Below are 22,766 nucleotides of genomic sequence, written 5' to 3'. Positions count from 1 at the left end.
GGTAAGGGTTGGATTAGAATTGTCTTTATGGTTCCTTCCAAATCTTAGATTGTATAAGAATCAATTACTACAGGAAAGGTGATCTTGTATATCAAACCAACCTACATCATAGGATGGTTGAACAGAGAAACTGGAGAGAGCCATGCATGTTTCAAAAGAAAGATTAGAGAAAACTACTAATAAATAAATGAATTCCTGAGTATTTTTCTATTCCACAATTTGACCATGGCATAAGGGTGGTTAATACAAGAGAGCACAAAACCTAGAAATCTAGTATTTATAGGAGTCCTAAAATGTTGACATTGTAGGGTTTTTTATTTTTTAAAATGAAACTGTTTTTATTGTGACTAGCTTTTCATACTCCTGAGATAATTGCAATGTACATTTTCTGTCTGGAGCATTTCTTGTGCACCTTATATTACTATTACCAATGGCATTATAACTGATTCATTTTTAAAAGGCTCTGCAAGTAGATCCAGCGGTTTGGGTCAAAGCCCCAAGGAGCTTAAAATGCAATATCCTGTCTTTTGTGATAAATTACACACATAAAACATTGGCAAATGGTTTGGATTTTCATTCTCTGGAAGTGGATGCTTCATTTTGGAAGACATTATTAGCAGCACTGCTCTAAAGATATTGCAAGATGTTGACTTTACAGAAAAAGGGAAAAACAGCTGTTTTATCAATGAGGTTCACCTAAGAGATATGTAGGTACTTGTAGAAATAAAATATGCACTTTTTAATTCAAAATTTCAAAGGTTGGTCTCCCTACTGTATGAGAAAATGGAGTTTCTGTACATTTCTATTTTATTTTTTGAAGTTGAGTTTAGTATGAAAAAAATAATTCTGCAAAACCCATATTTCTGTGCAGAAAGCAGTGTATTTCTGTGGATTATGCAGGTTTCTGTACCAAAACAGTTTTGCACTGTCGTCATGAATTTATATGGTTGCATAAAGTTACTTGCTTTTTCCATTTCTTTTCTGTCCAAGCTCTAGTATCCTTACCTCTATAATCTCTTTTGCTTTTTCCTCTCCAGCCAGTTTAAACTCAGGGGGGTATGATAATTTTCTATCTCAGGATATTCATATTAAGATTTTCTCAGCTGCTGCAGTATCCAATCTAATGTAGCAGGTTGTTTTAGTGGTTTGATAAAGAAGAGGGAGGGAGAGATAGTTGTTTCAGCCAGCAATAAGAGCAAATTATACTTTTTCCAAGTCCTTAATTTGTTCTGTGCTCTGTGATGTACACCAAAATCTTCTTCACAATTGGCTTCTTATATGTTGTCTGAATTAATAAATGTCACACTGTGCTTCTTGTAGACTTAGTGTTTCACAATGTACTTTGTTGTATTTAGTGTTGATGCTAATCTCCCAGGAGTATGGCGTTCACTTTGGTATTATCTCTGCAGCAAGTGATGTATGCAAATAATTTTTTAGTCTTTATAATTTGTTGCTAGAGCCAATTAATGGAGCGAGCTAAGATTTTTCTTAACAACTAATTTCTTTATTTAATAAGTTTAATACATTTAATACATATGAGTGTTGTGCTTTTGTATGGAATTGCTGTTTGTTTTGTGTAGTTTTATTCATGTCATCTCATTTTTGCATTTGGTTCCCGCTAACGAAAATGGGACACCTATACGACACAAGTTTTCATCTGGCTAACAAAAAACACAAAATTTCATCCCATTGGCAGCAATGGGAGGGCTTCCCGAGGCTCACCCCTCCCCCTTGGTTTTTGGGCTATGGGATGAAAATCACTACACACAGAGGGCATTTCAATCCCTTTTAGCTCACCAACTTTTAAAATATTTGGGTCTTCCCCAGAGTACTATTGTTATTAATAATATTATTAGCACCCATTGGCATATATTAGCTGTCATAGGGAGGCACTCCTCTCCCAGACTCAGCTTAGGGTCCCAGAATAACTATCATTATTTTATATTAATATTATTATTAACACCCATTGGTACACATCAGCTGTAATGGGAAAGCAGCCGTCTGTTAGTAACTGCTTATTGTTAAGGGCCGAAATGAAAGGAAAACGAAAGCATGCATGATGACTGTGTAGCTTTCATTTTCATCTCACCTCTCGTTTCCTAAGAAAACGTTATTTGTTTTATATAGACAAACAGTCAAAACAAAACAATAGCATGAAGGAAACGAAGGAACAAATTCCGCACACAATTCTAATAGATCTCACACCTGTCTCCTCACTCAGGGCCCAAGTTTACTAGTGGTTAGAAATATATGTCTTATATAGGATCTATTTTCAAGACATTCCAAGAGAAAAGGGTGCAACACAGTAAGGGTGTCATTTAGATCAAGTGCTAGCTGGTACTTACAATCAGATGCAAATGGTTTTAATAATAATTTTAAAATGATATTAATAATATATTGTGTACTACCTAAATTTAATCTCTATCTATGCTGCTATACAAACTGTCATGGTTCTCAGGGTTGTTGTATGTCTTTCGGGCTGTGTGGCCATGTTCCAGAAGCATTCTCTCCTGACGTTTCGCCCACTTCTATGGCAGGCATCCTCAGAGGTTGTGAGGTATGGAGAAAACTAAGCAAAGAGGTTAATATATATCTGTGGAAAGTCTAGGGTGAGAGAGGTCAGTATGAATGTAGTGTAGTTAATCACTTAAATTAGCATTGAAAAGCTTATCTGCTGTCTTCTTCCTGCCTCTGGGGCATCCTTTGTTTAGAGTCGTTAACTGCCCTTGGTTGATTCATGTCTGGAAACCCTCTGTTTTCAGAGTATTGCTTTTTATTTACTGTTCTGATTTTTGAGTTTTGTAATACTGGTAGCCAGATTTTGTTCATTTTCATGGTTTCTTCCTTTCTGTTGAAGTTGTCCACATGCTTGTGGATTTCAATGGCTTCTCTGTGTAGTCTGACATGATAGTTGTTAGAATGGTCCAGCATTTTTGTGTTCTCAAATAGTATTCTGTGTCCAGGCTGGTTCATCAAATGCTCTGCTATGGCTGATTTCTCTGGTTGAAATCAGTTTCTCTGGTGCTTCTTCATCAGCTTCCCTATGCGGGAAGCACAACCTACAAACTATCTACAGACCCACGAAGAAAATCCAACAAATGCTACGGTCAGCGAAGGACAAGAGGGATCCTCTCTCTTCTGCAGGAGTCTACCGGATACCATGCAGCTGTGGACAAGTCTACATAGGGACCACCAAACGCAGCGCCCAAACAAGAGTCAAAGAACATGAAAGGCACTGCAGACTAATTCAACCAGAGAAATCAGCCATAGCAGAGCATTTGATGAACCAGCCTGGACACAGAATACTATTTGAGAACACAAAAATGCTGGACCATTCTAACAACTATCATGTCAGACTACACAGAGAAGCCATTGAAATCCACAAGCATGTGGACAACTTCAACAGAAAGGAAGAAACCATGAAAATGAACAAAATCTGGCTACCAGTATTACAAAACTCAAAAATCAGAACAGTAAATAAAAAGCAATACTCTGAAAACAGAGGGTTTCCAGACATGAATCAACCAAGGGCAGTTAACGACTCTAAACAAAGGATGCCCCAGAGGCAGGAAGAAGACAGCAGATAAGCTTTTCAATGCTAATTTAAGTGATTAACTACACTACATTCATACTGACCTCTCTCACCCTAGACTTTCCACAGATATATATTAACCTCTTTGCTTAGTTTTCTCCATACCTCACAACCTCTGAGGATGCCTGCCATAGATGTGGGCGAAACGTCAGGAGAGAATGCTTCTGGAACATGGCCACACAGCCCGAAAGACATACAACAACCCTGTGATCCCGGCCATGAAAGCCTTCGACGACACATTGTCATGGTTCTCTGTGCCTGTGTCAGTTAAATTAAAAGTTTCTGTGCTTTTGGAAAAAGACAATGTCCAGACCACTAATTGGTGGAAATGAAAAGAAGTCATTAACTGTGCTTCCCAACATACTGAACCCTGACATTTATTGTATACCTATTCAGCCACAAACTGGAATTGCAGCAGAAGAACATCTGTTGCTGGTAGTTATCATAAAATGTCATATGCATTCTCCTGCCACTTTTCCTACCCTGCATTAATGTGGCACTCCTTTTCACTGGCAAATAAAACTTGACCCTTACTATTATTATTATTTTGTGTTTAGAAAGAGGGTGCATAAAATTACAGACTTCTCCATTCTTTTTGTGTCTTCTTCTCTGACAGTTTTCCTAATAAAAATCTCTGGATATCTCAAAAACTTGCACTGGTTTTAAAGAAATTTTTTAGTTAGTCCAGTTGAAACTTATCTGGGGTTTTGTTATAAGCTTGACTGTTGTGCAGGGAAGCAAGGCAAAGGGAAAACAAATCATTACTGAAAGAACAATATCTTTGACTGTTGCTTCCACTATAAAAACAGTACAGATTGTGTGTTGTTTGCACTACCAGCAACAGGAAAGGATTAGGGTGATGAATGCATGGCAATATGTTCCTGACATGTACTAAATAGGTGCAACCAAATATCAGCATAGAAGCCAGCTCTGTGCCTGACCTTTCATTATTGATTGCCTTAACACAAGAGCTAGAGAAATCCAAGGGTTGGTTCATGAATGAATATTCCTTTGTTAGTGATTGCACATGTCAAAGAGACAATCACAAACAGAACTTTTGGTACAACCCCACACTCTCTCAATAGCACAATAGCATCTGCTGAAGATAAGTGACATAGTTAGCTAAAGCTAATCAAGTGATAAGATACTGAAAGATAAGATAGCATGGATCTGACCGAGTATAAAAAAATTTACATATTTCTCACAAAATATTTTACATGCTAAAATGGAACAACTGGCCAGAATGGGAACACTCCTGTCATTTAGAAATGGCTACTTTTCTGTGTCTACTAAAAATGAACCAAGTTTTATTCTAACCAAAACAGGAAGAGCCCAATTGCTCGGATGACTGATCAGAGTCACTTCTATAAGACTGAAATAATATCAACCAAAGTTTGTTGGCTTCCAGTGCCCTTGGGCAGATGTTCAAATGGTTTAGAGTTAACAGGGATCTTTGTCAGGACAAACCAGGTCTTTCTTAGTAGTGGGAACTGACTGGGTGCAGGGAATATTTTGTGGGGCATTCATTCTAACATCAGTGACATGAAGGCATTGCTTTGATCACTCTTGGGCCTCCAAAAGCATGCTTAGTTAAAAAGCAAATAAGCTACTCAATGTTCAGCCAAGTTACGTTAGACTAACTTACCTCAGGCATCTCTGGGAGAATGAGGTGCTTCTTTTAAAGGAGAAATGAATGGAGGATTGTGTGGCTAGAAAGTACATATTTAGATCTTTAACTGTTTCCCTCTGTTTCTCTATAAACTGTTTTAAAATGAAATAAGTGAATAATACATGAAGCTATACATTTCCTGTAAATGCACAGATTGTAAGATCAATATAAATATACTGAAGGGTCTCTCTCACACACATATTTTTTTGCTTCTATACATATTTTTACAACATGTTTTGTGTGTAATATATGAATGAGAAAAAACCTTTGCATACAAAACTACATTTTAAGCCTTTGCATCATTAGCATACTCATCACAAATGGCTCCAATGTATTTATTTCATCATTTTAATGCATGTAAATACATGATGATTTATAAACAGCAGGGATGAGATATCCTTATCCCAAGGGCCCTACAGCTGTAGGCTGTAACAGTTTTCTGAATAAGGGAGCAGAAATTCCAAACAGACTAAAGGAAGCAGGTTCAGGAGGGAATCAAATGAAAATAATTGCTTGATATGACAGAAATGCAATGTAATGCTTGAAATATTTATTTGATGGACTTTTATTTGATGGTTATTTTTATATTGTGTGGAATTGCTGCTATAAAATGCCTTGGATTTTCAGAGAAAGGCGGTATAGAAATGTCCCAGATAATAAATACTAATAATAAATAGTCATCTCAAAGAGCACAAAAGAAATACCTCACTCCTCAATAGGAATCTTAGATTGGCTTTCAGGATACATCTGAACTCAGTAAAGGATGGAAAATAACACATGAATGGGTGAGAAAGGATGCGTCCGCACGTTAAAACACCCCACTGTTTTCATGTGCCATAGAGTTTCCTTCATAAATTGTCATAGTCAGGAGTCATGGCCACTGAGACTTGACTTAATGGATTCCCACCATCATCTTTCTGCAATAAAAATGCTTTGTCTGTTTTAGTGATGACTCCTAATTTTATTTGTGACTCTTAACAGGTTGAATGGCTGAAAAATGAAGAAGTGATTGATCCTGTAGAAGACCGGAATTTTTACATTACTATAGACCACAACTTGATTATAAAGCAGGCACGTCTCTCTGACACAGCCAATTATACTTGTGTTGCCAAAAACATTGTGGCAAAGAGGAAAAGTACAACAGCTGCTGTCATTGTATATGGTAAGAAAAATAGTTCAGCCTCATGTTCATTAAACTGCCACATGAAATATCTGCCAAATGTCCTATATGCAATTTCACCATCCAGACTGTCATTTTTCTCCAGGACCATACAAGATGAATATGCACTTGTTGTGTGAATGCCGTTTAAAATCTATATATCCATCATTTAGTCCTCTAGCAAAGTAATTTCATTCTCAAAAGAAGACACTAGTAATTTTAGCAAGTTTTTTTTCAGTGAGAAAGTCTTCAAAACTTCATAGTTTTCAGATTGCTATTGGGAACATATTGTGCTCAAGATAGACATGGGCTTTTTCCAGCATTTTCTCTCTAGGACTGAAAATAATATTTCTGCACCAATTAATTTTGTAGAAGATTTTGCTGTTGGGGCCTTATTTTATGCAGAGAAAAGCATTTCTTTGTAGGATGTACTGTTTCCTGCACACAGAAATGTATAACCTTGTAGAAAACAAGACCTAAACTGCAAAGATTCTTATCAATCAATGATTTTTCTTGTCAGAGACTCAAGAAATATGTATTTTTAATTATTCATCGAGTAGTCTTGGATATTCTTTTCTTCCCTAAAGCAAAGAGCCATAAACCTATTTATGTGTGTTTACAACTTCTCTCTCTATTCAACAATATTATTTTCGTTGGCAAGTGCCACTAGTTTTAAAATCTTCATATAGTCTTTTGGGTCCATTTATCAACCATCTATATGTATTAATGTTTCCTGTTTGGAGCTTCAATCCAACATAGACAAGTCTCCTTGTGTTATATGTGGCTAGAACAGTGCGTAAGCTGTCTTTTATTGTCTGTTAAGGTAAAAATAAAAGTATTGTGAGAATAAGGTCTTGCTTTTATAAAAGAATAGGCGATGTTTTAGAGGTACTGTATTTTATTGTCATTAGTTTAATTATCGACTGATGGGGCTTTCACCTCCCTTTCAAAACCAGGGCATCAGTTTGTTTAAATGTAAGCAATTGCTTCAGCGATATAATAATGAGGATTTCAATTCCATTTTCTATAGGAAATTGGTTGAAAAGCTGATGCAACAGAGACATGTAACAGCATGGCAGTATTTTTGATATAATGATACCATAAATAAGCACTGTGCAGTTTAGAGCAAAAGAACAAGGCATACATGATCATGAGTAAATTTAGCTTCTTCTCCCTCTTTTTCCCTATTCCTTTCTTAATGCTTGACTAAGTACTGAAAATGCATTGTCCATTGCTGAACCAATGTGAGGGATGTGGGGTGAGTTAGAAACTTGTACAAGCTTCCTTGCACCAATTTCGAATGTGTATTTAGCACTATATTTAAAAAGTCAATAAATCAAGGAAAAGTAATACATTTAGTCCATCTTAGGCTCATTGAATACTGTTTCTAAGAAGAAAATGAGAAAAGACAACAATTTCAAAAGAGAATGACACAACAGTTCATCTGTTAAGTTGCACAAAAATACTATATATTTAACAAGACCTGTTTCAATAAAACATTGGCAAGGGACTTTATAATAGAACATAGAACATGAAAATAAAATAATATGTATGATTATTCACTGAATAAATTATGATGCTTAATAAATTATACTCGTGTTCAATGTTGTCTTATTCTTCTTGTTCCTGTGGAGTGTCTAGCCCTCAGGAACCTACCCATGACTTCAAACTTTGTTTCACTTACCAAGGCTTTAAAACAGGCAGCAGGAATAAGCATCCTGGATGCTTTTATCCAGCATAAAATTAGAACTGAAGTGCACATTATACTCACCATATGGGAGCACCTTGGCAATTGAGAAATCTGAGGGCTCCTTAGGAGTTGGAAGCCGGGTGGAAAATTAACTGCTAAGGAAAGAGATGCGGTGAGATAAACAACTGAGAGAAAGGAAGCTGGAGGCTCCTTTTGTCCATGTGTGAACACATTAATTTCTGCTGTTGACTGCCTATAGGCTAAGACAGGCCAGCCTTCAGGGTTCTCAGTAGGCTTTTGTCACATGGCAAGTACAATATTTGCTTATTTGTTTTATGAATTTCCATCAGTACAATAAATAGCCTTGCTCATAGTAATGGTGTACCCCATCTGTGCAATCTGGAAAGATGCCTTATGTTCCAGAGCAATGTGGACAAGCCTACTTCATACATGCTACAAACCATGCATGAAGCAAATAGTAACAAGTGCAAGTAATAATAAAAGAGAAGGGAAAGCTACATAATTTGATGCACAATATTTGTAATTAAGGGTAACGAAGATAATAAAGTTTAACTAAGTAAGGGATTGTGAATCTTTGGACCTCCAGATATTCTGGATGATGCTTCCTACAAATCTTTTATCATTGACTATGCTAAAGGAATGATGGAAGTTGTAGGCTATAACATCCAGAAGGCTGAAGTCTTGCTACTTCTTTGCTCATTTGTATCCCTGTATTCATTTCTTTAGAATCCATAATTACTTGTCTCTGTTGCATGTACCAAATGAAATAAAAATAAACATTCTGTTGAGAGAATTTAAGATCGGCAGGATAGCTGCCTGAAATATATACACTGAACTGAATAGTTTAACTGTCAGTGGGAAACCAAGGGGGAAATTGCATGGCATACAGTGGAGAAGAGCTTAAGTAAAATACCAGTTCATGAATACAGGTAAGTATAGTGATTAAGCATCAGGAATATTTGGATGTTTGAATTTGCTTTATTGAAGAGACTAGCAGGAAAATTTAACACAGTGCATGAAACCATAAAAGCATGACCCTATATACTCTAGACATTTTTTATTTTTATTTTTTTAAAACCAACCCTAAGAGCATGAATCGATTTATCCATGGATCAGTGTAACTACTGTTACTGTCCCCTTCTCTGAGTAGAGTGGCAAAAAGCAAGAGCAAGAACTAATGATTCACAATACTCTCTACTGTGGCATCGCTTCTGGCCTTTTGAATGGCTTCAGTGGGAAAATGGTGACAGTGGCATTCGTGCCTTCCCCTCTCTATGGAATAACTCTCAACTTATCCACAGATTCCATCAAAATCCATAATATGGTCCCCAAACCTGCCCTGAGGTCAATTTATACATGAGTATATATGGTATATCTGTAAGATGCCAATGCTTGCTTAATTGACTGTTCTTATGAAGTATCTTTGTTTCTTTCACTTCTCAGTCAATGGAGGATGGTCAACTTGGACTGAATGGTCAGTTTGCAACAGTCGTTGTGGAAAAGGCTCTCAGAAGCGTACAAGAACCTGTACCAACCCTGCTCCACTCAATGGGGGTGCCTTCTGTGAAGGCCAAAATTTACAGAAAATAGCATGTACCACCTTATGTCCAGGTATATTACACATTTTGATGATCCATTTGCCTGCATTTGGTTGCTGTCTTGTTCTTCAAGCATGAACCTTTTTCAGTATTAATTCTTTCTTTGCTCTCCCCCTTCTCCACTGACAAATAAATGCCTTGTGTTATATAAATACACAAATAGCAGTAAAATTAATTCCTATTGTGGCACTAAACCTTGCCCATTGTCTCAATCCTCTGTAATTCTGAGCATTTACGTAACATCTCAAAGCTTAAGAGATTTAAGCCTCAGATCTGTTGAAATCTCTGGAAATAAGATGGAATTTATATATAAAGAATCATACAGAGCCAAATACATATTAGTAAGCTCAATTGGGAAAACGAGGGTTAGTAAAGTTAGAAACATAGCCTGGAGCATTTGGATGGAGGCCCATGAGCTATCAACTGGTAGGCCCTGAATAGTTTCCAGACAGATTGAAAGAATTATAGTCAATGGACACAAGTGCAATACTGGTCTTTGGCACTAGAAAAAATCATAACTGCTGGTTCCTCACAAGTGGTGGCTTATGAAGCATTGGTCTCTCACACCTGGAAGCCTTCAGTCGTGGAAAGCTGTTCTAGAACAAACAATTTTGGGATCCTCACCACCTAATCTCTTTCATTTCATATCCCATTCACCATCCTCACAGTGTTGATGGTGCTAAAAAACCATCCAGCTGTTCAAAGGAGGAAGAAAATTAGAGCTGAATAGCTTTCCCCCAGCTCTCCTCTCTCAAAAAAAGACTTATATAGAAAGGGAGTCGGTATTCAGAATTACAGCAGAATTACAGAAAGATGTTCGTCCAAGTTCTCTTAGTCAGACCTTTCATCCACAATTAAGTCATGGCTGAGTGAGATTATATTTTGGACTGACCTGGTATTCAACTGACCTATTCACCTAATAGAGTTGTTCCTAACAGGGTCATCCTTGCTGTGGTATAGTGTTTTGAGCATTGGACTATGACTCTGGATACTGGTGTTCGAAACCCAATTCAACAGTGGAACTTTACTGGGTTATCTTAGGCAAACTACACTTTCACAGTCTCAGAAGAGGGAAAAGAACAAATCCCCATGATAAGTTTGGCTTAAGGTTGCCATAACTCAAAAATAACTTGAGGGCATGCACAACATAGGAAGGTGATATTTTAGATGTGTTACATGATATAAAAGCCTTTGAATGCATGGAATAGAGTGCTACATTTTTTTTTTACTCTCCTGATGAAATAGTGAAGGCTTAAGAAGGATCTTGAAACTTTAAATATGGCTTTGGGTTCTCCGTTATGGTGGAGTGGCTGTCTACTAAGCTAATATATGGAGTATTTTCCCAACACAGTATAGCAGGCCTGCACAACCTTGGCCCTCCAAATGTTTTAGACTTCAACTCCCAGAATTCTTCAGCCTTGGACAAGCTGGCTAGGGATTCTTGGAGGGCGCTTCCAAACAAGGCTTAAACCCACTTTGGGGCAGATTAAAGAAACCTGCTCTGAAGTAGGTTTAAGTCCCCACACCCTGCCCAAAACAATCAGGCTTTCCTGGCTGATGTCCCCATGCCAGCTCTGGCATGCCCCCCCCCCCAAAGTCCTTAAAATTTAAGAAGAAACTTACTGGGCACTAGATACCCTGTAAGTTTCTTCTTATTTTAAGGGCTTTTGGGGGTAGGGGAGGGGGTGGGTGTCCTGTTCACTTCTCTGGGCTCACGGAACCCAAAGTAGTGAGATTGGGCTGTGGGGACAGACTCGGGCCCATACCCCATTAGACCCGGGCCTTTCAGAAAGGCTGGGTCTAATGGGGTATATAAATAATTCGGGACAAAGCAGGGATTTCCTGCTTTCTCACAAATTAATCCCCCTTTACCTGAGGCGTCATTTGGATGGCTCAGGTAAAAGTTGAACAGGGCCCATATTTTGGGCCCTGTCTGGAAGGACCCAGAGTTGGAGACCCACACCTGGAGGGCCACAGGTTATTCAGAGAAAATATGGAAATTTCCACTTCTATTTCCTTCTCGTGTTTACTGAACCAAAATGTGTATTTGGGTTTAATTTAAATGAATGTTATGTTGTATTATGGCCTGAATCCTACCGTTACTTCCAATTAGAATAACAGGAATAGGCTTATCCTACAATGTTTTTATTTATTCAGTGAGTCTACTCTAGGTGGAACTAACAATTGGATATAAGCCAATGTATTTCACATTAACTCTAATTTGTTGAACTATCACTGCAAGCTCTAATGAAGGTGTTGGTCCTGCAGTTTGCTTGATTGTTCTGCATGCTGCAAGCATTTGTTAAAGTTGAGAAACACTTTAAAATGACAGCAGGGTACAACTTTCCCCTGATCCTTCCCTCAATGAATTCAGTGATGTCAGGATTGAAGTCCAGGGTGTCTCCTGGGTATTAATAGTTGGCATTGTAGTTGTACGTAGACTGGCAACTCTCAGCATGGAATTTGATTTCTGTCCCTTGGAGACAGAACTGCCAAGAATTCCTCCTGAGGCTTCATCACAGCACTGCATTCCAAAAACCCAGTCTGTTTTTTGAACTAGGCAAGTGGCCCATAAATTAATGTGACCAGAAGTGTCATCCTTTGGTATTGCTGAAGTCTTTTCTTTCCTAGCTAATTCTTTATCTATCCATTCTCTTTTGAATAATATCATAATATCATTCTCTCAGATGATATTATTATTATTATCATCATCATCATCCTCATCTTCATCCTGCCTTTCTCCTCATAATGGAAATCAAGGTAGCCAACAACAAACTAAAAGCAACACATGTTATAACAATACAAAAAAACAAAGTAAAAGTATAAATATACAATTAAAAGAATTAGTTTCTAAAATCAGCTATTCTACTTTAAAATGTGAACAACTCCCCCTTTAAAACCTTCCAAACAGCACCACACATCATTAACAGCCCAACAGTTAAGAAATGTTTTACTTGCCCCCCAGAAGCCTTCTTTTTTGTTCCCATCAAGTGTCTCATCACCTGAAAAGGTGTTGAGATAAATATGCCTCTCTAGATTATCTAATAATTGGTTCATAAAGGGAAATATGGTCTTTCAAATCCATATAGGGCTTTATAGGTCATAACCAGTCAGTTATATCAGTCTGTTAGGTTTTTTAAAAAATAGTGTTGTTAAGTATTATGTTTTATTTTGCCTTTTTGTATTGTGCTTTATTTTTGTTAGGTTTTTGATATTGTTTATATATCATGTTTTAATTTTGTAAATTATGTTTTGCACTGTGTCTTTACTTCTTGTAAGATGCCCCGTGTCCTGTTTGGAAAGGGGGTGGGATATAAATAAAAATTATTACCAGCACTTTGAGTTGTGCCCAAAAATGGACTGACAGGCAGTAGAGTTGCCAGCCCCAGTAAACAATTGGACCACAGCTATTTGGGCCAAGTGATATTACTGAGTACTTTTCAAAGGCAGACCCATATAGAGCACATCACAGCAATCCATACAGGGTGATGTAACCAAGAAATGTTCTACATGGCCATATCCAACTGTACCCAGGAATAGGTACAGTTGACACACTAGCTTTAACTACACTAGCTTGATCACTACTAAAACTTGAGCTTCTGGGGTCAGGACTAAATACAGAACTTTCCTGAAATTGCAAATATATATTGAGTGGTGGGGGGAGGGGGTAATCTCATTTAATAAAGGCTGCATCTCTATTTTCAAATCTGCCTTTTGACTGATCAGGAATACCTCTGTCTTTTCTGAATTAACATTCAGTCTGTTTACCTGATCCAATCTATTACAACTGCTAGGCATCCGTTGCCTTGGAATTAAAGCTGGGTATCACCAGCATACCAGTGATCTGCGACCCGAAAACTCTGGGTAACTCCTCCCAGCTGTTTTGTGTAGGTGTGAAATAGCATTAGGGCAAAGACTGAGCCCTGGGGAAGTTATTTGATTTCTTGGATAGTTTGCGATTCTTCAAACACAAAAAATTCACATCTTATCTTTATATTAATCTCCCCTTCCTTCCACTCACCATTTTGTCTTTATTTATTTCTTTTGGTTACAGTGGATGGAAGGTGGACAGCTTGGAGTAAATGGTCTACATGTGGAACTGAATGTACCCACTGGCGGAGAAGGGAATGCACATCACCAGCCCCAAAGAATGGTGGCAAGGACTGTGATGGTCTTGTTCTGCAGTCTAAGAATTGCACAGATGGGCTTTGTATGCAGAGTAAGTGGAACCACCTTAATGCTGCTCTGCTGACATTGGAATTTGGGAGAGGGTGATAATATAGTCAGTCACCCCTTCAATGTTTTATACTATTAAAAATGATCTTTTGTAAGCATTTTTGGAGTAGATCCAAAAGAAATTCTCTACTTTATAACAGCACAGGAAAAGATTTTGGCACAACATGAAGAAACAAGCTTTGTTCTGTGCTTTGTTTGGGCAAAATGTTTGGATTCCAGCTTCCTGCTCCTCTGGGAACAGAGGACAATATTCCTTTCAAATGACAGAAAATTTGCATTGAGTTTTGCATAGAAAATAACACATTTTTAATTGTGCCACTTGCACTGATTTTCTACACCCATTAATTTCCCCAATCTAAAAGTAGACGTATGAATTCTGAAATCAATATGAGATCTGAAAAAGTTTCAATTGAACCTGTGAGTCTAGAGTGCCACTGGACTAAAAAAAATGGCCTGGAAATGCCATTAGATACTTGCCTTGGATGGATATGGACAAACCAGAGTATTTCTATCTGTGCCAGTTTTGCATGTGCTAATTGATGAGTCAGTTTCATCCCATTTATACATCCATTTGCAAATATGTTTACATTATATATGTGCAAAATATATTTTGAAAATATTATGTATATATATAGATAGATAGATAGATAGATAGAGAGAGAGAGAGAGAGAGAATGATTTTCTTACAAGATACAATTTTCAGAGACTTTGAGGTGGTACTTTGGGCACCTCAGAAGCATGAAAATTCAGATCACATAGCAGGAAGTAGCAATATTTCCTTACATTATTGGCAACTGTTTTGTAAAATACTTTGCATTTCAACAGCTTCTTGGAGAATGAAGCAAAAGGACTTTTGAAAGACTTTAGAAACATTGCATAAAAAAACAAGTATGTTCCAAAGTATGTCTTGGGGGTAGAAGAGCTAATGTACATATAACTTCGCTGATTTGAATGAGCCATTATGATAAATTTTCAGGAAAAAGACATTTATTCCATTTCAAGCATATTATGTTTTATATTACCAGATTATATTTAGTCAGGCATGTGCATTCCTTGTGCATTGGAAAAAGCAAAACCATTTAGGTAGTAATTTTGGGGAGAGATTGCGTAGTATTATGCTATGGAATTGTAACAGCCCTATAGGTATTCCATTATTATTACTATTATATGTGTTGTGGATGCTGTGTTACTTTTTATTTGCAAAAAACTGTGATTGTTGCATTTAATACCTTTGCTGTCTCCAGGAGAACTCAAAATGGTAATCTCTCTATTTCAGTCTCTCTTCAGGATGCACACATGTACACAACAAACAAATAGTGATGGAAAAATAGTTTCATGCTGAGCTTCTCAGCTTCTGTTTAATAATGTCCTTTTTACCTCAAGAGTGCATTTACTAGTAAACTTTGTAGTCTTGCTCTGTGATGCAGACCTGCTGGAAAGATTCATCAGCCATACTTTATTGCTAAGGATCTGTTGGACTGGCTCTTTTTCTCTCTCACACTTCGAACATGTGCAAAATCAGTCACTCCTGGTTTGATTACTTTTCTTCAAAATGAAGTTGCCGTTCAAAGTGGTTTGGTGAAATTCATTTCCACAATCTGGTGCTGCTCAAAGCCAAACTAAGTACTACCTCTAACACATAACATATTACAATTTTTTAGCTAAGCATGACAATGATATTCCAGCAGAGTGACTGGGCAGATGGGTTTTTTTTCATGATTAAGATTTCATAAATATGAGATTTACAGAAAAGGGACAGAAAACTGAAGACCTACTGCCCAGCTCTATCAGAGTTGAGTTCCTCATATTTGTTTTCAAATAAGAATTAAAAAGAAGATAACAATCCTAATGAGACCTAGTAATGAGTCCCCAACAGCGCAGAGGGTTAAACCACTGAGCTGCTGAACTTGCTTACTGAAAGGTCGCAGGTTTGAATCCGGGGAGCCGGGTAAGATTCCACTGTTAACCCCAGCTTCTGCCAACCTAGCAGTTCGAAAACCTGCAAATGTGAGTAGATCAATAGGTACCACCTCAGTGGGAAGGTAATGGTGCTCCATGCAGTCATGCTGGCCACATGATCTTGGAGATATCTACAAACAATGCCGGCTCTTCGACTTAGAAATGGAGATGAGCACCAACCCCCGGAGTCAGACACGACTAGACTTAATGTTTTACTTTACCTCTAATAAAGAAACAAGACAATATGAACAGCCAAACCAGCTTGACAAAGCTTTCAGTCATGTTAAGCCCTCCCATAAGGCAGGGGGATCTCCCATTTCAGACAGCAGAACAGTGTCAGCAATGACTTTATGTGTCCCACTATCAGGAACAGAATCCTAATAAGGGTTTTATAGGCCATTTCTCTGAGCTCTATTTATTTATTTATTTATTTATTTATTTATTACAATATTTATATCTCGCCCTTCTCACCCAACAGGGGACTCAGGGCGGCTTACAATAAAACAGACATATAAAAACAGTACAATACACTATAAATCAGTTAAAAATTAACTTACATAAACATTCATAAAATGCATTTATAAAATATAGATAGGCGTGTACAAGTTTAAAAGACTGGGTCTGTCAATTGAGTTCCAGCATACATAATAGTAATTAATGCTGCTGATTCTTATTCGAAAGCCTGGCCCCACAACCAAGTTTTTACCTTCCTACGGAAGGATAGGAGGGAGGGAGCCTGCCTGATTTCAATGGGGAGGGCGTTCCATAGGCGGGGAGCCACTACTGAAAAAGCCCTGTCTCTCGTCCCCGCCAGCCGCACCTGTGAGGCTGACGGGACCGCGAGCAGGGCCTCATCCGACGATCTTAAGCTTCGAGGTGGGTCGTAGCGGGAGACACGTTCGGACAGATAAGCTGGGCCGGAACCGTTTAGAGCTTTATAGGCTAAAGCCAGCACCTTGAATTGTGCTCGGTAGCTAATCGGCAGCCAGTGGAGCTGACGTAACAGAGGAGTGGTACACTCCCTGTACGCCGCTCCAGTTATTAACCTGGCAGCCTCCCGTTGGACTAACTGAAGCTTCCGAACAGTCTTCAAAGGCAGCCCCACGTAGAGTGCGTTGCAGTAGTCTAAACGGGATGTAACAAGGGCGTGGACCACCGTGGCCAAGTCTGGCTTCCCAAGGTACGGTTGCAGCTGGCGCACAAGTTTTAATTGTGCGAAGGCTCCCCTAGCCACAGCTGAGACCTGGGGCTCCAGGCTCAACGATGAGTCCAGGATCACCCCCAGACTGCGCACCTGCGCCTTCAGGGGGAGTGTGACCCCATCCAGCACAGGCTGTAACCCTATACCCTGTTCGGCCTTCTGACTGACCAGGAGGACCTCTGTCTTGTCTGGATTCAATTTCAATTTGTTAGCCCTCATCCAGTCCGACACAGCGGCCAGACACCGGTTCAGGACCTGAACAGCCTCCTTAGTGACAGGTGGGAAGGAGTGACAGAGCTGGACATCATCTGCGTACAGATGACACCGGACCCCGAAACTCCTGATGATCTCTCCCAGTGGCTTCATGTAGATGTTAAACAACATGGGAGACAATACAGAGCCCTGCGGGACCCCACAAGTCAACGATTGTGGGGCTGAGCAGGCGTCCCCCAATGACACCATCTGGGACCGACCCTCCAGGAATGAGTGGAGCCACTGCAGGACAGTACCTCCAAGTCCCATTCCCGCGAGGCGTCCCAGAAGGATACCGTGATCGACGGTATCGAAGGCCGCTGAGAGGTCCAGCAGAACCAGCAGGGACACACTCCCCCTGTCCAGTTCCCGGCGAAGATCATCGACTAAGGCGACCAAGGCTGTCTCGGTACCATGTCCCGGCCTGAAGCCAGACTGTGCCGGATCCAGAAAATCAGTGTCAACCAAGAATCCCTGGAGCTGCGAAGCAACCACATGTTCCAAGACCTTGCCCAAATAGGGGAGATTGGAAATAGGCCGAAAGTTTCCGAATTGAGTGGGATCCAATGATGGCTTTTTCAACAGCGGCTTGATCACAGCCATTTTTAGGCTCGCTGGAAACTTGCCCTCCCGAAGGGATGTATTCACCACCACCTTCACCCACTCAGCCAAACCCCCTCTGCCAAACCCCCTCAATAAAATCAGCTTTCCTGAAATTCATGGTTCATATTGAGTAGCCATATTTTATGTATGATGGTTCATCATACAGTCATGAGTTACACAATTATATGGTCACTGCCCCCAAAGTACCAATTAATGTAATTCTAGTGACCAGCTCCTCCCTATTGGTGTGGATCAAGTCAAGAATTGCTCATCCTCCCATCCCTTCCTCCATCTTCAAAAGAGGAAAGTATCTGCAAGGCACATCAGATCAAATCTACCTGCTATCACTTTGGTGAAGCAAGGCACAATGCCTAGGGTAGACAGAGTGAAAACTGGACAGAGATCCTGTATCTTTAATGGCTGTGTAGAACAGATTATCAACAGGTACTTCTTGTTATTTTGCTATAGGACAAGCTGAAATTCCCTCTCCTACACAACTTTTAAATATTTCTGTCCAATTTTCACTCTAGTAATACTAGAGAACTCGTCTTCCTCCTCTTTGCAGGAGTATCAAATATCAAGTAGATAGGATCACAAAAGAGACATGTTAGCTGCACTACACAATATCAGAATGTAGTCTTTCTGACTAAGTTCCTTGCTTGAAAAACAGACCCTCCTCAATGTGAATATGTTGTTTTCCTGCATCTTTTTTGTTTATACTTAGTTCCTTTTTGTGAGGAAATTGAGCACCTGGTTCTACTTAGTTCTGCTTGCTTAGGCAATTTTGCCTGCCAAGCCATTCTCTTTTGCCCACCTTTATTCTTGCTTTTGGCTTCAGTTTGACTTCTCCCAATATCTCTCTTACTGATCATTTGTTTGCTTGTTTTTAATCCCTTCCTTGTGGCTTAAAGATCTTAAAGTAACTTGCTAAAGACAATGCATTGACTCCCTGGTGGCTGAAGAACTCATAACATACATTTTATACAGTTGAACTGAGGACTTTGCTCAAGCCTGCTAAATCACAATTTCAGTAGGATAATAGTCTGTTTGGCTGTACTTATTAATCAACACGGCACCTCTCCTGTTGCTGTTTTGCATTTCAATGATTATTGGATCACCTGTTTGTATTGATGAAGAATGGCTCTAAATAGCTCCAAAAATTGCTTCTGTTCCAATGTTGCAATGGGTCCCTACCACTGCAATTCTGATATTCTGGCAGTCATGTGGCATGAATTTACATAATGATCCTTCTCTCTACCTCTCCCCCTTCCTATTCCCAGGCAGGCTGAGATTGATTAACCTCCACTTTTCTTTTCTTTCGTGTTTTATCTTTTTACCTTTTTCTCTCTCTTTCATTGTTCATAATTGAACAATAGGAAGGGGGGTTTAGCAAGGAGATGCTGAACCAAGTTTTGTCAAAGCAACACCATAGTCCAGTCGCAGAGAAGCATGATAGTGAATGTTTCAATAACAGAAAGTTTCCATTTGCTTCCATAACATGGTTGCTGCAAGACAACAGGCTAGTGTGGTTAAGCCAAACACTTTTTGGTCCTTGGTAGCATGTCCATTTGCAGATTATTGCCATTTGACAAATGTCCCTACATTTGAAGGAGATAGAGAGGGTCAGCCAGTGTGGTTGGAACATTGGAGTGCTATTCTATGAAACCAAGCTTTGACAAGCCATTCAGCTGCTGGAAAGGCCATAGCAAGCCCCCTTTGAACAAATATTGCCGAGAAAACCCCATGATAGGTTCACCATAGGGACACTATAAGTCAAAAGTGACTTGAAGGTCCACAACCACATAGATTAATCCCTGTTCTTTCAGCTGTATACCCACACACCCTGGATTTATACAGCAGGAGCTAAAATGTAACACTGAGACATTCATGTTAAACAATAATTTCATTTTCTTACGCATGGGAAGATGGTTTAAGAGGTTAAAGACATGCTTTGCAAGCTGAACGGGCTGAGTTAAAATCATTGGGCAACTTTGTCCAACAAAATACCAGTAACTGGAAAATGATATTCTAAGCCAGTCTGAATAAACAAGCACAAGAATACTCAAACAGGCAGTCTCCTTCTCTTACACATACAACCAACAAGAGGTAACTAGATAAATAAATACAGATATCCTGGAAAAGATTGCTTTGCATTTACAAGCCTTTTCTCTTCCAGTCCATTATTCACTGCAATAACATCGCTCAGGCAAATCAATAAGCTCTTTCATACACCTAGCTCTACTCCTGTGTAAAGTAGCAGTCTGAACTGCTATTGATTTCTTTGAAGATAAAAACTGTGACGCCTCCGTTGTGTCTCACCCCCCACCTCATCCTTTGTAATTACAGTATTTTTCACCCCAACATGCAGTTTGTGCTTACCGCTAACTGTGGTATTTCTGGTGCAACTCAGCTGTCACATTTATTTAAGCTAATGATCTTGCCAGTACACATACTCTTTCATTCTGCAGTTAGTATTTCCTCCCCAACGTGAAAGGATGAATAGTCATTAAGCCACCATGCCTTCCTAGAAGGAGAAAGAGCCTGAACTGGAAAAGAAAACTAGCTGTACTAAAAATTTAGAACTGATATTATTGCAGGGGTCCACAGCACATAACATCTTTAAGCTAGTTTCCTTACAGTAATTTACTAATTATTGTAATGGCTTTAATTGAGTCTCAGCAGTATTGTTTTATAGGGCACATTAAAATCTGGGCAGCTGCCATCCAGAAGAGTTCATTTATTTACCTCTGCATCTGCTGTGTTCTGTACTTTTCTGCTTACAATATAAATTGATTATAGATTCATACTGCTCATATTTTAAACTTCTCATATTTCCAAAGCACAAAGGTACTCTTCTGATACACATTTTGTATTCACACAATGTGGACACACATATCTGTAAATGCTAGCTTTTTCCAGAATTGATACAGGTGTAATTGTATAATACTTTCCGTTCATACTGTTACATTCATAGTTATGTGAGCATATGGTCTCACTTGAATGCAAATGAGATCTCAGAGCGTGAAAAATTTATTTTTGACTACAATTCCCATGATTTCCACCCAGCATGATAGGGAAAACTGAAAGTTGTAGTGTAAACGTGTCCCTTCCAGAATCTGTTCACATGAATTGCAACCTTATACTAACTGAGTCACTGATGTTATTTATATAATTAATAATTTTGTATCTCATCTTCCCGACAAATGGTGGTCAACAGTAAGGATATAATTCTTTACTGTTTTCTTTTTTAATGGGGGGCCATTCATCAATTTCATCATGAATTTCTGCAGAGATGTAACTTACATTTTCATATATCTTCTATTTACAGTAGTAAGCACTGCCAGGTCTCACCCAAGACATTTGGCTTTCTGAGGTGAAAGACAAGATGTCCCACTCTATGTATAGTAGTCATTTGGATTTGCAGTTAAATCTTCATAACTGTTGACACTATGGAATAGCTATGGGAATGCAGAAGGGAATTATACTGCTGCGCCCAGTATTTGCCACCTGAAGCAATTGCCTCACCTGTCTAATGGCAAAGCAAGCCCTGCTCATCTACTTATGGAATCCATTCTTCTCCTGTCACTTTAACACATATGTTACTTTAATATTCTACTTGTGGAGTATAGAAGCCTGCAGCTGATCATTGTTCAGAAAAATGGATTTAAGAATCTACACTGTAGAATCAATGCAGTTTGACATCAGTTTAACTGCAAGAGCTATGCTATGGAATCACAGAAGTTGCAGCTTTGGATAGTCTTCTCTGCCAAAAAGTCCTAGCAACTGCCAGAATTCCATGGCATGGTGCTTAAAGTGGTGTTGAACTGCATCAATTCTACAGCGTAGATCAGGGGTCCCCAAATTTTTTAAGCAGAGGGCCGGTCCACAATCCTTCAGACTGTTGAGGGGCTGAATTATCATTTGAAAAAAAATACAAACAAATTCCTATGCATACTGCACATGTTTTATTTGTAGTGCAACAACAACAACAACAACGAAAGAACAATACAATATTGAAAAATGAAAACTATTTTAACCAACATAAACCTGTTAGGATTTCAATGGAAAGTGTGGGCCTGCTACTGGCCAATGAGATAGTCAGATTAATTAGGGTTGTTGTTGTTGTTGTTGTTGTTGTTGTTGTTGTGTGCCTTCAAGTTATGTCAGACTTTGGCCGAGCCTAAGTCTAAAATTAATTATTTATTTACTGCATTTATTTACTACATTTATATCCCGCCCTTCTCAACCCGAAGGGGACTCAGAGCAGCTGTATGTACATACAATATATTACATTATGAGCATAACACAATATTAGCATTATATATTACTATATTGAACTATACCACTATACTATTATATAATATGTAATATATATATAACATATAATTAATATTATTATATGGTATTACTATTAGTATTATATTGTATAACATAAGATTATTATCAATATTATATGTATATACAATATATTATATTATTAAAACTGATATAAAAATATTATATTATAAAACTGAGGGCAGGGGCCAGGTAAATGACCTTGGAGGGCTGCATCCAGCCCCCAAGCCTTAGTTTGGGGACCCCTGGTGTAGATGTTACCACGCTAGTCTCTTACATTCGCACACAAACATTTGACTTGCATTTATATCATGAAAGATTGGTCAGTCTAGCTCTTTTGTTACTTTTCATCTGCTTCATCACAAAAAGCTCAATAGGTAATTCTTTTAAAAGTTTTAAATCAATTGTCTGAAGTACAAATTGAAGCGTGTTTTGATGTGACCCTTGAGCA

At 38.7% G+C, this 22,766-nt stretch overlaps 1 protein-coding gene across 6 annotated transcripts in view; it reads left to right on the top strand.

Annotated features, from left to right (window-relative positions):
* unc5c (unc-5 netrin receptor C) overlaps positions 1-22,766 on the top strand; it is a 369,639-nt gene that overhangs the window by 287,095 nt on the left and 59,778 nt on the right. For 4 of the 6 annotated variants that reach the window (XM_062982200.1, XM_003221174.4, XM_062982199.1 and 1 more), the window contains 3 exons: positions 6,243-6,423; positions 9,575-9,742; positions 13,784-13,948. In XM_062982200.1, coding sequence (XP_062838270.1) covers positions 6,243-6,423; positions 9,575-9,742; positions 13,784-13,948 — 514 coding nt within the window. The remainder of the gene's footprint in view (positions 1-6,242; positions 6,424-9,574; positions 9,743-13,783; positions 13,949-22,766) is intronic. The other 2 variants (XM_062982202.1, XM_062982201.1) reach the window with 1 other exon arrangement.

The sequence above is a fragment of the Anolis carolinensis genome, chromosome 5, assembly GCF_035594765.1.
Source record: "Anolis carolinensis isolate JA03-04 chromosome 5, rAnoCar3.1.pri, whole genome shotgun sequence".
Classification (NCBI taxonomy): Eukaryota; Metazoa; Chordata; class Lepidosauria; order Squamata; family Dactyloidae; genus Anolis; species Anolis carolinensis.
This window is presented reverse-complemented; position numbering and strand designations above follow the sequence as displayed.